This window comes from Silurus aristotelis (assembly GCF_946808225.1).
Source record: "Silurus aristotelis genome assembly, chromosome: 15".
Taxonomy (NCBI): Eukaryota; Metazoa; Chordata; class Actinopteri; order Siluriformes; family Siluridae; genus Silurus; species Silurus aristotelis.
The window spans coordinates 7,563,624-7,580,449 of record NC_139588.1 but is presented as its reverse complement, the minus strand read 5'-3'; the positions used below and the strand labels follow the sequence as shown (position 1 = coordinate 7,580,449).

Genomic DNA, 16,826 nt, shown 5'->3' with positions numbered 1-16,826 from the left:
TGTTCTTACTGATGTATAAAAGTTAAGGACACTGTGCAGTTGGGGACTTCAGGAAAACTCGCTATTGCACCATAACTAGGGACTCAGGGACAAACTTACTCATAAAGAACATATTCATTTTTAATCACCGCATTATCTGTGTAAAGCTGCTTTGAGAAAATGTTCATTGTTAAAAGCGCTATACAAATAAAAAAGAATTGAATTGAATTGAACTAAAAGGAAGAGCCAGAAGGTAACACAGACATAATCGATCTTTGGGATTAAAGGACACAGCCACACCACCATCAACAAACCTGACTGAACGTGTGAGTGAGGGGATGACAGCATACAAATATCCCAGTTCACTGAGCACTCTATATCCATGATCCCTCCAGATCCCCTCCTTTACCTAAGAAAAATTTACAGATAAAAGATTTGACTAAATAAATATGTTTTCAGCCTTGACTTGATCACTGAGACTGTGTCCGAGTCCCGAACACTGATTGGAAGGCTGTTACATAACTAATAGGGCTTTTAAGGAGATAGATCTGCCGTAGTCTTCATTATTTGGGGTACCAACAAATAGCCTGCACCTTTTGTTTTAAATGCATCATGTAACATCATCATATTTTTATTAGCTGTACACACTGAGACAGAAACACCATCCAGACATGCTGCGTAATCTGAAAGTTTACTCCTAGCTGCATGTGGTCCTAGTGAAAGTACGTCCGTCTTATCCGAGTTGATCAGAAGGAAGTTGTCCTTTACACAGTTCTCAAGATTTCTAAGCTGATCTCTCTCATCTGACTTTGCTGAAATATACAGCTGTGTATCATCAGCATAGCAATGGAAGCGAATACCATGTTTATGTAAAATTTCACTCAAAGGCAGCATATATAAGAGAAAAGCAGTGGGCCTAAGACAGATCTTTGCAGAACACCAAACTTTACCTCAGAGATACTTTACCTGATAGCGATCAGTCAAATAAGACCTAAGCCAAGAGAGAGCTGTTCCCTTTATTCCAACAACGTTCTCATCAACGTATGCTAGTAACTAGCTAGTAACAAGTAGAGACAACACCCTAATCAGAGGCCAATAAAATGGCATTTACATATTTGTAACTAGTGCTGTCTCTGTGCTATGATGTGGCCTAAATCCTGACTGATGCATTTAAAATTTTTTATTCCTAAGTAGATGTTAGCATGACTGCTGTGCTACAACCTTTTCTAAAATCTTGGCGATAAAGGGGAGGTTCTATATTGGCCTATATTTGGACAGCTCAAGATCAAGGTCAGGTTTTTTAATTAGGGGGTTGATAACTGCCAGTTTGAAGGACTTAGGTACATAACCAGTGCTGATGAAAGACTTTATTAATTTTAAAACAGAAATCAGACATTGACAAATAGCCAAAATGGTATGATCCTCATTTCACAACACCTCTATGAAGATTTGACTGTGAGATTGGTAGCCAAATCAGGCTTCCCCTATTGAAGCATCGGATCGACTAAGGTTATGGAGGGACCTAGTCAAAGTGTGGACTTAAATCTAATTGAGATGACCTTAAAAATTCGTGCCCTTCAGTGTCGCTGAATTAAAACAGTTCTGCAAAGTAGAATGGGCCAAAAATCTTCCCAAAAAAGATGTAGTTGTCGCAAAACGTAGCACAACCACTTATTAGGTTTAGGGAGCAATAACTTTTTCACATCGCTCCAGGCGGAATTGGCCAGCTTTTATTGCTTAATAAATGAAATTGTATTTACTTGGGTGATCTTTGTATAGTAGTAAAATGGACAATCTGAATTATTTAAAGGTGACAAATATGCAAAATAAATAAATAAAAATAAATTAATTCATACTTTACACAGTAAGTGTGTGAATGTTTAATTGGACAAATGAGAAAGGAATGTCTTCTTCCTCTAACTTACACTAGAATTAGAAACTAGAAACACTGGAGCTTTGTGAGTTCGAGTGAAAAATATGACGAGTAAATATACAAAAAATAGGATGACAGCCTGGGGGTTATTTGTACCACCAAACCCACAGTGCACATGTTCTGTCAAGAGACCAGCATGACTGCTTTTAATCCCAGTGGGGTACGGGAACCGTGAGCAGATGGGACTAGTGGCAGTATAGGACTGAGCTCAGACTCGGCACGTGCTTGTTATCGGCATAGCCTCCTAATGCACCACATTCGTTTCCCCGGTCTTGTTAAATAGATTTTAAAGGCCAGATTGTCAGTCTTCACCCTTTGTCTCCACTCTCTCCTTTTCCTTGGTGTTATTTCTCCTATCGGGCTAACCAAACCGCATCGTGTTGCCAGGCAACTCGTCCTCTGGCGTCTGAGGATAATTGCAGGATTTCGGGGGTGGGGGTGTTTGGGGTTTGGTGAGTGGGGAGAGCGACGGATGGATTGAGACAAACAGCAGATTTCAGAAGTGTACGTGTCAGGTCAAGGTGTGAAACTCCAATTGCCTCAGAGATGACAGGAAGCAAAAAAAACTGAAGACAGTATGATGAAGGGGCTGCAGAAGACACACAGGCAAACATGGATCAGATGATTCACTTCATTTCAACAGGCTGCATTTGAGACCAAAGTGTCCTCCAGTGTCTTGAGGATAATGACAAGGATGTGAACCAGAGAAGCTGAAATGCTTTGCCAGCTCCCTTTAGTTTGGATTAGAAGTTTGTCTTGTATGGACGACAGCCAAACCCCTGTCGGTATATTAGTTTCACTGTGGCCTTGCAGAAAGCTATTTTTAGCTCTACTGTATAGTTGACAATATGACAATAATACTTTCTAATCTCCTCGCTGATACATCACTTGAATGAAGCAGGCAGCCCAAGGAACTATAGAGTTTACAATCAATTGGGCAGCTTTGTCTATTTGCAATGATGTTGACTAGTTATAATATGAGACCTTGCCACCAATTCTGTCACGTGTCATTTCAAGTTACAACAATGTGAGGAGAGGAAAGCGGACCATGCATATTGGTGCAGATTCACATGGGTGCATCGGCATAAAATTTAAAGATGTGATGCATCGATCACAAAAGTGCGTATCGGAGTTGGTATTTGTATCACGATGCATCATTATTTTTTTTTATCAGTTAAAAAAATTTTTTTTGTTTGTATATTACTTTTAGTAGATGCGCTATATTTTTTTTATACATTTCTGAGCAATCTATTTATTTGTAGCTTGATTTCTCCTTGCTGCTACGAGAAATTGACATATCAAATCAATCACACAACACTTCAGAGGCCAAGGCATGTCCTGAAAGTCACACACAATATGGATCAACATGGTAGAGGTAGAGCTGTGTCTTCCTGGAGACAGAACAGCAAAAGAACATCTGTTTTAATTTCATTTAATTATTTTTTTTTTCTCCCCCACTAAAAAGGCCTATTTGTGAAAGGGTCATGCATTACAAGTCAGAAGGCACTTAAGTAAATTTTTTATTTGCTGTCTGACTTAACCAAAGAAATAAAACTAAAATATTTTTTTTAATAAATATATAAATATTTAAATATAAATAAATAAAGAGGTGAAGTTAAAACCTTCAATGCAACACAATTATTCATGAAGTCCCTTCTGTACCCAGATAAGAAAAAAAAAAAACTATAGAAAAATAATTTGTAATTTAAATAAGCAGCACGCGTTGTCAGTGATTTGCCTCTAGAGACCGCTCTCATACTGTATAACTTAACCCAGAAAAACTATCAGTATGTATTTTTGCATGTCGAGAAAGGTTACATGCTTCCTTCTTTTCTCGGCCTCTTGAACACATTTTTTGTATGCCAGGCTTGATATATCCTTGAACTGATGGCACAAACTCAGTCCAAAGTTTCTGCTATATTAGTCTTTTAGCATCTGCTCTGATGAAACCTCAGGACACCACACAACTTGTTATAGCTAGAAAAATGACCCAGCAAACCAAAAAAGGTAAAGACAGAATTTTGTCCTTTCAGGTATTTGAACACTTTACTGAAGCTGGTTCCTCAAGTGTTGCAGCTTCAAGACCAACTGCGAGAAGCTATACAGAATGGAGACATGGAGACGTCACACGGGATCTGTCGAATCGCTGTCTCCCTGGGAGAGAACCATTCCAGGTACACACAATGTTATTGGTCACACTGTTTATTTATTTAGCCTGGTAGCAGGGACATCTTTACAGTATCTGGTCAAAAGGGGTCTATTGTTTTCTTCACATCAGTAGGTACTTGTTGGCATACGGGAAGCGCAAACCAGTTTGCTTTGCCAGTTTGCTTGACAGGTATTTTAAAATTGTGAAAAGTTGAGGCAGTACGTTTTCAGCCCATCCATTTAAACCTCAAAACGCATTTTCTTGTCTGTTTGTTTGACATTCTTGTTAGTGTGGTATCTCAAGAACGGGAGACGCAATGGTTTGATTTGTATGCCGTTATCATCCAGCAACTGGTTTTTAATTTGATCTGAGCAGAGTCAAGGTCACAGCAAAGTCAAAGGTTTCACTATTCACTGATATCATCCCCCCGTGCGGTGTATATTTAAAAAGTATGCCATTAATAAAATGAAGGACTAAAGGAACTAGATGAGGTGTATAAATAAGATTCATATAAATATTTTTATTTAGTGTCATTAGTAAAAAAATAAAATATATATATATATATATATATATATATATATATATATATATATATATATATATATATATATATATATATATATATACAGTCATCAAATTTTAGACCGTATCACCCAGCCTTATTGGATTCTGTCCTGCATGTTTATGCTTTGTGTGTATATGTGTGCTGTTCAGTTAATTATGCAGGACTCCTTATTAGGACAGCGAGTCATGCAACACATATCTTTAGCTTCACTGTACACACTCGGTTTCATAGCGTGACACAAAATACATGAATCTGTATTTAATTTAACACAGAGTAATATTTACAAAAGTGTTGCATTTCTGTGACATGCTTGTTTTCTTGTGTGAATGTCTACAGGGCTCTCCTGGAGCAGGTGGAGCACTGGCAGAGTTTCCTGGCACTGGTCAATATGATCATGTTCTGCACTGGCATTCCTGGCCACTACCCTGTCAACGAGACCACAAGCTCTCTCACACTCACGTTCTGGTACACTCTGCAGGTATGAACCACTTGAAATGCATTTCTTTTGATGACTTAAGGTCTGCAGACACCTCACTATCATTTCCATATGGGCTTGTTGAACATCCCATTCCAAATTCAGGCTCCTTCTGTGCTATACGAGCTGGCATCAGAAGGTATCAAGACAGGTTTTTCAACACGCACAGTCACAAGGAGCACTGACTTTCATACGTCAGTGTGCCAAAAGACATCGTCCTGTGTACGTCGGGAGCTGACCACGTCTGCTATTCTGACCGCGTGCGCACTCTGTCACACGTGAGAGTCTCGCCAGAAACAATTTCTCACTTCCACACCCACCCTACTCACCAGATTTGCTTCCCGTGGACTTCGCCCTGATCCCATAGATGAATATCCAGTTCAAAGGGTGCCAAATTTTTGACACCATTGCGGAGATCCAGCACGAATCACAGAAAATGCTTGACATGCTTGGAAAAGAAGACTTCCAGCACAAATTCCAGAAGTGGCAAGAGAGCTGGGAGCTCTGTATTGCTGTAAAAGGGGACTGTTTCGAAGGTGATAGTGTGTAAAAGTAGATAAATAACGTACTTTCTTGTAAACGGAGCTCATCTCGAAAACCTTTTGATACCACCTCATTCCTGTCTCCGCTATTAATTTTACTAAAACACACATATAAGCGTGAGACAAAGCTGATTGCAGTTGGTATAGGACTGAATATATGGTGACATTCCTCTTATTGTATATTTTGGGGACTATAAATAATTCTTGACATTATTAAAATAAAAAATAAAAAAGGGAGGTGTTGCTCTAGTTACATAGGAAGTAACAGTATAAACTCTGAGCGGTGGATAGTTGAACGTGTCATTTTCCTATATAACCATGCAGCACAACATCGTTTAGCAACACGTAATCCGTTTTTCTCAGCGAATTTTCATTTAGAAGTTCCTGCGTCGAACTTTTCCTGAAAACAAAATTGCCATAATAAGAAAAGGGAACGACCTGAGGAAAATAGTTACAAAAAATAAACAAATGAATAAATGCCACATTCTGTGTCTCACTGGGTTTAACTATAATTCAGCTTACGAGTGTTATCGGAGCTCGAATGTGTGATAGCGCTAAAATATAAAGCTAACCTTTGGCTCTGAATGGACGCTCTTCGGAGGTAACGATGGTGCTTGGTATTTTTCTTCATTCTATGTTCAGTGTAATAATTCATCATGTCGTGTTTGTGCCAAATTCAAGGTTAGCCTACTTCAAGCCTTTTTGAACATTCTGTACCATCCTTATGTTTGCCAGTTTCCACCCCCACAGGAAACCTCCACTGCGCTGAATCACATTTCAATATTAGTGATTTGAGGACTAGATCTTTCAGATGCTAAGAAGTTGAATAGTGAAAGAGTTCGTTGATTTGTTTTCGATCTTCAAATGATTCTGAATTCATCTATTCCCTGCATGAATGAAGTCTGTTTCATTTGTTTTCTTTTTCTTTTTTTTTTCCTCACTTGGCTCCATGCACTGAGTCTCTGAAATTGAAACAAGGAGAACCTTCCAAGCTCAATGAGACAATAAATGATTTGATTGATTCCGTGAGGCGAGCATCATCATTTTCAGCTGCGTTCGATTAAAGAGCCAGTTCTGTTAAGATCTTCTGCGATAGTTGATGATCTCATTCAATTTCCTTGGACATTCAATTCACTAAAATGGACAGCTTGATTCCATTGTCTTGGTAAATTGGACCCAACTTCCCATTACCAGTAGTTTATTGCACTGTGTCCCCCAGACATGCTGACTGTGGACTAGCTAGAAATCTAAAAACTGTTCAAGAGATGAATTGTTGCTGCAAAAACAGATCGACAGGCACTGCATTGGAAAACGTTTTGTACCATGAATGTCAATTTTTAATGAATATAAATTAATTTTCTGGAGTAGGAATAGACACGAGTGGACGTTTAAGTTTATTTCCGAACCACTTTTCACAATGGACATTGCCTCAAAGCAGCTTTACAGAATGTAAGAATTATAGGACAAAAAATGTGAATAAGTGAACTGTGTATTTATCCCCAGTGAGAGGCCTGGGGTGACTGTGGCAAGAAAAATCTCCTTTAGATGGTATGAGGAAGAAACCTTGAGAGGAACCAGACTCAAAGTGGAACTCATCCTCATTTGGGTGACATCAAGAGTGTGTTTATAAATCATAAAAACAATATGAAACACCAGAAAGAGAACTATAATGAGTGTGCGATTATGAGTCTATAGTCTTACACAGTCAGTTGGAGTTGTGGAACCAGGAGCTCCTAAACAACTCATAAAATAGCTCAACATCTGAGATCATTAAAGATCCAACACCAACTCCTACATGCCCGATCCTTTAAATGTTTAACGATGGAGAAACAGCTTAGAATGTTGTTTTTTTGAGTATTGATTAAGAGGTTGTTTATACGCAAAATCCAATGTGAAGTGAGGTTTCCTTGAATGTCAGTTTCGGTATTCTCATCAAACCCTGGTACAAGACTTAGCAGTAATCTACTTTTTGCTTTTTGTTGCAGGATGATATCATGTCATTCGAGGCAGAGAAGCAGGCAGTGTATCTGCAGGTTTACAGGCCTGTGTATTTCCAGCTGGTGGATGTACTTCTCCACAAAGCGCAGTTCCCCAGTGATGAGGAGTACGCCTCGTGGTCGTCCGATGAGAAGGAGCAGTTCAGGATCTACAGGTGTGTAATAGTTTGTCCTTAATGCTACATCCGAGTATTTTCTTATCCTCGCTTGTTTTTAATTGAAGGTGTCCTCTAAGGTCCATCATAAAAAATAAAATATTTTCCTCAGCAATTTTTGCCAGTTTTAGACTCACACAAAGAGGGCATACATAAGTGAATTCATCATGAAGGGAAAGGTGAACCGAGAGAACTGCAGAAATTGTATTTGTGTTTAATGTTCATTCTTTGCTTTAGGGTGGACATATCTGACACACTGATGTATGTCTATGAGATGCTGGGAGCAGAGTTGCTTAGTAACCTGTATGACAAGCTAGGCAGACTGCTTACCAATGCAGATCAACCGACCTTCTGGCAGGTCAGAAACCACACACACCATACGGACATTTTTTATGCATGTATTGGGGGGGTAACAGTACACACATTAATTTTTGGTACGTTCGGTACAGTGCTCTTGTATCCCGAATGCAATCCTTGTTTCATGTGCAGAACATAGTTCAAATCTAAGTTTCCATATAAACATAATAAGTGGCGGACCACAAGTTTGTTTAGTCTCTGCCTCACACGCTTCATGTCACTCGCCGAAGTTTTCAAAACAGTCTAGCGATATGGATTCTTTTTATGTCTTATATTGAAAGGAGAAATTCCTGAAATTTCTTAAATATCGAGGGAGAGAATGAATGAAGGCTGTAAGGAATGAAGACATTTATGAATAAATAAATTGAGTGAATAAATAAATATCTTGTTTCTTAAATGCAGACATTTATTAAAGTATACTGAAAAAAGGAGACCCGTTAGGTAATATATATATTTAGAAAATTCAATATTAAATAAATAAAAAAAAAAAAAAAAAAAAAACACGCACAGATTTATATACACATCTGTATTACCCAAATGGGCGCTAACAAATGTAAACTATTCAACCTTTTATCATTTTAATTAGATTTTATCAAATTAAATTTGTGCCTATTTCATTGATTACTAAATTTAATCAATATAATATAAATGTATTGCTTTAATTTGATTTATTCTATTGTGTTAAGTTTTTTTTATGTAGACCAAGCAGCTATTTTATTTTAAATAGTTTTATTCAAAATGTTATGTAATAATAAGCAACATTAATTAAAAAAACCAAGCAATTTTAGTTTTGCATTTCTTCCCCCTAAAGTTATACCCCTTTTTATGTGTGTGTATATATATATATATATATATATATATATATATATATATATATATATATGTATGTATGTATGTATGTATATGTGTGTATGTATGTATGTATGTATATATATATATATATATATATATATATATATATATATATATATATATATATATATATATATATATATATATATATATATATATTAAGCCTAAAAATCAAGGCTTCTTAATTATGAGCTTCAAATCAGCGTTGTTTTAATCATCAGTTTTGTTTGTACTCTCCAGCACACAGAAGCTCTGCTGTATGGTTTCCAGTCTATAGCAGAAACAATAGATGTGAACTACTCTGATGTCATTCCCGGGCTGATTGGCCTCATTCCCAGAATAAACATCAACAACGTGCAGCTCGCAGACACTGTCATGTTCACTATAGGTTTGTATGTAGTTCGGCAAGGATCAACATTTTTGTGTTTTTTGATTTTTCAAATGCACTAATTTTAATTTTCTCTCTTTTTCCCTCTTTCTGTATGTATTCTGTATGTTTGTACCCCTGCCTATTCGTAGGAGCACTGGCTGAGTGGCTAGCGGATCACCCGGTGATGTTGAGCAGTGTGTTGCCGTTGGTGCTGCAGGCTTTAGGGAATCCAGACCTTTCTATTTCTAGTGTTTCCACCCTGAAGAAGATCTGCAGGGAGTGTAGATATGACCTGCCACCCTATGCTACAAACATCGTTGCGGTGTCGCAGGTAGACACATTTAACAGAAAATTAAATTTGGGATTCTAAAACTAAAATCCCTCCTTCTTCTTCTTCTTCTTCTTCTTTTGGCTGCACCTATTAGGGGTCGCCTCCCTCACCTTGTCTTCAAAACATCCTACATGCGCTGTCCCTCTAAAAAAACTCATTTCTAATCCTGTTTTTCCTCGAAAAACCTCAACATCTTTAGCTCTGCTACCTCCAGCTCCATCTCCTGTCTTTTACTCAATGCCACTGTCTCTAAACCATACAACATCTCAGGTCTCACCACAGACCTATAAACTTTCCCTTTCACTCTTGTAGATACCCTTCTATCATTAAAACCACTCCTCCTGTATCAAAATGATACAGAATTTATATATGTATATAGTTTTAAATATAGTAATGTGGGCTAATAATCTTTCCCTTCCTTCTTTGCCCCTTCTGTTTTTGTGATACAGGAAGTGCTTATTAAACAGATCCACAAGGTCAGTGTCTTCATTATTTCCTTTGCATATCGAAAGCTTTGTGTTGGCCAAGTTTGAAAGAAAGTATGATTTCTAGCTCTCTTTTGCCCTACTCCTTTTTCTCTCTCTCTTTCTCTCCATCATACACACACTAGACGAGTCAGTGTATGTGGCTGATGCAGGCTCTAGGTTTTCTGTTGTCCGCGTTGCCAGTGGAAGACATTCTGCACAATCTGCACTCTCTCATCACACCTTACATCCAGCAGCTGGAAAAATTGGCCCAAGAGACGGTAAAAATCGATCGTGCATCACAAATTTGTTACATTTACAGTAAGGCAAGATTATATACGATTCCCAAGAGTCAGTGTCTGCAGGAAGACCAGGTAACGCAACACTATTTACAACGCATGGAAGTGCTCGGTCATACCAGCAGCTCTGTAATGCATACCTTGGAATACACATTAAATCAGCATTTGTTTTAGTTTTTTTTAAGGTACATCTGGGAAAAGAAATCCATGTATGTGCTTTATAATGAGCTTTATAACACAGTCCAGTTTTTCTGTATGAACACTGATGATTCTCTTCAGTTTTGATCGGCTGATGCTGAACATCACGAGACATTATTTTAGAGATTACAGCAAGGATGCCATGGATCAAATTTCTGCTTTCTCATACTTGCTGTGGCAAGCTTGTGGCTGAAGATTTGCCCCCAACATACCACCAGCCATTAACACCAGCAGGTTGTTTAAACTAAAAACTAGTGCTTGGTACTAAGTATTTTTGGCCCATATTTAATCCTAAAACTAGTTTGTAAAATGGCCTGTGGTGTATCATGGATTCAAGAGCACCACTGATGGTTGTCTACTTATTTTGTAAAGTACCTGGTTGGATTCTGTATCTTTCTACCAAATAATTCAGTCTTTAAATACAGAATAATAATAAAAAAAACTAATGTCAATGATAAATTTGGTTGTGAAAATGGTTGGTTGTGAGGTCCACTATTTATATACGAAAACTGCACACCACCTGTATAGGCATCTGGAAAGGCGTAGCTTTGTGGTTAAGATATTGAACTTCTGGTCAGATTGTTGTGAGCTCAAATCCCAGCACCACTTAGCTGACACTGCTGGGCCCTTAAACAAGGCATTTAACCCTCAACTGCTCAGTTGTGTGAATAATAATAGTGAGTCGCTTTGTATAACGGCGCCTGCCAGATGCCTTATAATGTAAACCCTAACCAGAGCTTTACATCATTTATTGTCCAGTAAAATGCCATCCAACAATGTTTCAAACTTCTGAAATATTTGTGATACATTTTTTTGGTGCTTATTTGTTGATCGGTGTTGTAAAAGCTAAGCAAACTGTACATCACTTACAAATATGTACTAGAACCCCATACCCCATACTCTATTTGCTGTTAGAATAACCTCCATTCTTTTGGGAAGATGTTTCACTGTATTTGAGTGATTAGGATTCCAGTTCATCCCATAGGTGTTAAATTGGGTTGAGGTCACAGCACAATAGCAGGTCACTCAAGATCTTCCACACCAACCTATGTAAAGCATATCTTCATGGAGTTGGCTTTGTGCACAGGTGCATTGTCATGCTGGAACAGGTTTGGATCTTCCAGTGAGGTGAATGGAAAATCGAATGCTCCTGCATTCAAAGACGTCCTATTACAATTGTGTGCTCTCAAGTTTGTGGTAACAGTTTGGGGTGGAAACTGGTTGGAGAAGTCAGGTGTCCCAATACTTTTGTCCATATATTTATTTTTTATTATTATTATTAAGCACTATGTTTGTTAAAGCAATATAACCTTTTTAAAGAGCAAAGTAAGCCAGCTAGCATTTAAGGTGATATAGTGATCTAATAGTAATAATCATTATTATTATTATTATTATTATTATTATTATTATTATTATTAATAGTTAACTATTCCACGGCAATGAAATCTGGGTTATTATTAATAATAATATTATCATAATTATTATTATTAACGGTTAATTATTCAGGTCTAATAAAATCTGGGTTATTATTTTATTTATTAATAGTTTTTTAACTATTAGTAGTAATTTAATTATAATTGTTACTTACAATTGTACTAATAATAGTTATAATTATAATCAATATTAATAATTGTTGTACTATTCAGCTGTACTGAAATCTGGGATTTATTGGGGTTTGTTTGTTGCAGTCTTCTTTGTTACTGGAATATGTGGCATGTTTTGTCTTGGCCCTGCTCCATATGAACAGACTTTGTGAGTGAGTGTGTGTGTGTGGTTGTGTGTGTGTGTTGTGATTATGATCATGGAACATTTCTCAGTGGGGCCAGATTGCATATCACTGGGTCCAGAAGCAACACCACAGGGTAAACTACAACTAATGAAATAATGCACACAGACCCACTACTGCTTGAGGCTGGGTTACAGATATGTGAGTGAGTGTATGAATGAGTTAATGAGTGTGTGTGTTTCAGATACAGATGGTGTATGAGCAGACTTTCATTACAATACTGTGTTGCACTGGTCACATGTTTTAGAAGCAACCTGCATCAAATAAGTGATGTGGATTAAAGCAGATGCAAGTGAGTGAAAGTGAGACTCTATAGAGTGTAATGTTGCGGCACCAAAAGGTCAACAGGTTTAGACTGAGCTGAAAGAACACGGTGTGCTCGCAGTGCCAGGGACTCCAGCCCGGGTTACATTAACCTCTATTGTTTGCTAATGTTGGCTATTAAGAGTCAAATAAAAAGCAAGTCATGAAAGCAGATGAAGTGGGGGAAATCCAACTGCAGCTCGCTATTCATTTAGTTAGTGAGGAGAAACCACACACACACACACACACACACACACACACGCCGCAGACTAACAATTGAGTGTGTTTAATGAACGTAGTAAAATTCCATCAGACAAAAGCACCTCTTGCAGTCAGTCATCATGGTTTGTTTTAAATACATCGGACGTTTATGTCCCAGTGTGTTCTGTTCTCACAGGTTTTAATGATGCTGATGCTATTGTTTCTTTAGAAGTCACCAGTTTATAAAAATACACCTACAGACATGTGTAACACACACACACACACACACACACACACACACACACACACGCAAACACAGTGATTTGCACTGATGTCTGGCTTTTCAGAGGAAGGCATTACGTCAGACTCTGTGATTATGCTTTCTTTCAGTTCTATCAGACAGTGACACCTAGTGATGATAAGTGTAACTGCTTGTGGAAGATTTTATATATATATATATATATATTAATCTCAATAAATTAGAACATCATTAAAATAATTATATATATATATATATATATATATATATATATATATATATATATATATATATATATATATATATATATAAATCTCACATGATTAGCTCTGTCTTTCCACTAATCACATGGCTGTCAAAACATGAGCAGCAGTGATTACAGGATTGCTGGATCCTTTTCTGTACAATATATAATACAACTGTTTGCATATATCTGAGATATTTTTCGAATATCATTTTCCATATAGTTTATTTGATTCACATGGTTCACTACACATTTCAGCTCATATACAAAAAAAAACCAATTAGTTTTCATTATTTCTGTCTCTGCAGCCAAACCCGTCTAATAAGCTGGCCATCATTCACATCTTGGGCCTGCTGTCGAACCTTTTTACTACCCTGGACATCACCAAGCAGGAGGAGGAATCAGGAGAGAGTGCACCACCTGTCAAAGCCAGCCCACCTCAAACAGGCCCCAACCCAGTAAGTAGCACCTTAAGCATCTGTAATATGTGTGTAATTGAGGATTTTATGAAATCAAATGTAGATGTATTTTGACATCCCCAAACCAGTCTGTAGTCTAAAAGATACAGAAACTAGAGGTGTAATGATACATGTCTGAAATTTGTATGTATCTGTATGTATTTTTTTAGTACAGGGATTTCGGTATTCAATCCGTTCCTGAGGGAACTGAAACTATAAATAAGTGGCGGACCGCAAGTTTGTGTAGTCTCCGCTGAGCACTTTGAGTGCGTTAGGTTTTTTGTTTTTTTTCTACATCATTATTATTATTATTATTATTATTAAACTTGGAAACATGCACAAAAATGCTAGGGGTATTTAAAAAAAAATGTAAACAAAAATTAGTGCAGTCATTGTGGCTACTCGCTTCATACTGGAAATAAGAATTGTAGTGCACAAAATTGCAGCAACTTCTGGTTTGATGACGGCCTCACGATATGGATTCTTTAGCATTTTATATCCAGCTTTAAAAGATGTTTTTAAAAGGAGAAAATCCTGACAATTCCGCATATCGAGGGAGTGAATGAATGAAAGATGGAAGGAATAAAGACATTTGTTGAAGTATGCTGAAAATAAGTAGAACAGTTAAGTAGATCAAATCTTTAGAAAATGAATTTTATTAAAATAAATATTACATTTAAAACAAACACACACACACAATTACATACACATTTGTATGACCCAAATGGGGTCTAACAAATGTCAACTATTTAATAAAAATTTCTATTAATTGAATTTTATTGAAACAATTTAATTTGTGCCAATTTAATTACTTACTCGGTTGAATCAATATAATATAAAAGGTGTATTGCATTGATTGGAATTACCCTATTTTATTTTTTATGCAATCATAAAACTGCGGTAATAAAAACCGAACCGTGAATTTAGTGTACTGTTACACCCCTAACAGATACTGAATGTTTTATCAATAAAAATATGCAAATTGTCTAAAAGATGGATATGTTAACAATCGATTTCTGGAGGTTAATAGCTAATAATAATAGCTAGATGTCATTCAGAAACCATGCTGCACCAAAACATGAATAAATGGCTGCCTTTTCTACTTCATTGCATTTTTTGGGGCTGAACAGACTCCCCCATCCCCAAATATGATGCATGTGTGTTTTGTGTTTTAGGTAGTGGTGGTGTTGCAGCAGGTTTTTGCCCTCATTCACACTGTCCTCAGTAAATGGTTAAATGACTCTCAGGTTGTAGAGGTAAGATTTTAGCCAGTTTTGAAATGTTCAGGTTTATTTTCATTTTGATTTCCTAGTCATGTAACTCAGTCTTTTACAATTTTTGTTTTCAATTGAGATTTTTTTTTACTCGTATTTATTTATGTTAAACATAGTTTTAAGATTGGGTAAATTTTTTTTTCTCTCCCTCTCTCTCTTAGGCTGTGTGCGCTATCTTTGAGAAGTCAGTAAAGACGCTACTCCACGACTTTGCACCCATGGTGTCTCAGCTGAGTGAGATGCTGGGGCAGATGTACAGCACTATCCCCCAAGCCTCTGCACTCGACCTGACACGACAGGTACACACTTCATACACCCCACACAAAATACTTCCTCTAGTTCCAGTCTTGTCAACCCAGACATTCTCTATTTAGTGTCCAAGCCCACCAGGCTGTTGCCATAGTTACATGCAGTGACGTCGGAGGCATGCACCGTATAGATTACACCTAGTCGTATGATGTGTTAAGAAATGAAAGGGAAATGTCAGTCTGTGTGTGTGTGCAGAATATGACACTAGTTCTTTGAGTATTATTTGAAATTTTATATCTAAGTGAATGGTGCTACACTTTTTTTTTTTACTGAATATTTTTAAAATGTGCTGTCTTTATTGATATAGTAGTTAACCAGGTTTGGCACAATGACGAGTCACTTGATATCTTTCTTTATAGTGCACTATATCTTCTATATGTCATTGTGTAAATGTAGATAGTCAGCATAAATAGTGCATTGGATGGCAAATGTACTGTAGCTAAAATCTGCAAAATTTCAATTGGATACTTTTAAAAGGATAAAATTGCTATAGTTATGATTATAACTGGAGGTTAATTAATGGAGTTTATTGATAGCTAGGTTGGATTGTACTTGCCCATAACTGATCAAAACAATCAACCAATAGTTTTTAAAATGGTGACACTGGATAAAAAATAAATAAAACAACACTTCATGTAAAATAGTACTGAATCATGAAAATGTGTTAAATGAAATAAATAATAATATATATTATATTATATTAATTAATTAATATAAATATATAATCAGTAAATTATAAATAATAAATCTAATATAGCGATCTCTGTGCAGCGCGCAGTCTCGCGTGTAGAAACAAACAGCCCATGGCGGCAGTGATTCGCCTCTAGAGGCCGCTCTCGTAATGAGAGCAGACCTTCTAAGCCGCTCCAGCTACGTACACAAGCCTGAAAAAACTACCGGTATGGATTTTTTTGCCGATGGTTCCAGCAATCAACTATCGTTGCCGATTTATTGACAAAAACCAATGAATTGGTTGACCTCTGATGACTAGTCACTTGTTGGTTCCGTATGGATTATAGCGCACTGTCTACAAGGTCGTTGTATGTAATGAGCAAAATAGTGCAACCGATGCCAGATGGACTGTAGATACAGTTTGCGGAATTAAACGTCACGGCAATGAGTAAAAATGTCATCGTTTTCGAAAGTTTTCAAAGTCCACGCTTTTCATATCTTTCTACGTTGGAAAGACCAAAACCAAAAAAAATTAAAATACGGTTTCAAACAAAAATGTATTGGTGTGGACACGGCCTCAGAAACTGCTGACCTTCTGCGAGGTCAGAGAGAAATATGTATGCGTTATGTATAATATCATTTTTTTTTCTGTTT

General features: G+C 37.0%; 1 protein-coding gene across 4 annotated transcripts in view; it reads left to right on the top strand.

Moving 5' to 3' along the window:
- Positions 1-16,826, top strand: part of ipo13b (importin 13b) — a 50,171-nt gene that overhangs the window by 25,487 nt on the left and 7,858 nt on the right. For all 4 annotated transcript variants that reach the window (XM_083563295.1, XM_083563294.1, XM_083563292.1 and 1 more), the window contains 11 exons: positions 3,946-4,086; positions 4,963-5,104; positions 7,629-7,795; positions 8,033-8,153; positions 9,245-9,392; positions 9,524-9,705; positions 10,155-10,181; positions 10,316-10,450; positions 13,768-13,917; positions 15,093-15,173; positions 15,353-15,490. In XM_083563295.1, coding sequence (XP_083419421.1) covers positions 3,946-4,086; positions 4,963-5,104; positions 7,629-7,795; positions 8,033-8,153; positions 9,245-9,392; positions 9,524-9,705; positions 10,155-10,181; positions 10,316-10,450; positions 13,768-13,917; positions 15,093-15,173; positions 15,353-15,490 — 1,432 coding nt within the window. The remainder of the gene's footprint in view (positions 1-3,945; positions 4,087-4,962; positions 5,105-7,628; positions 7,796-8,032; positions 8,154-9,244; positions 9,393-9,523; positions 9,706-10,154; positions 10,182-10,315; positions 10,451-13,767; positions 13,918-15,092; positions 15,174-15,352; positions 15,491-16,826) is intronic.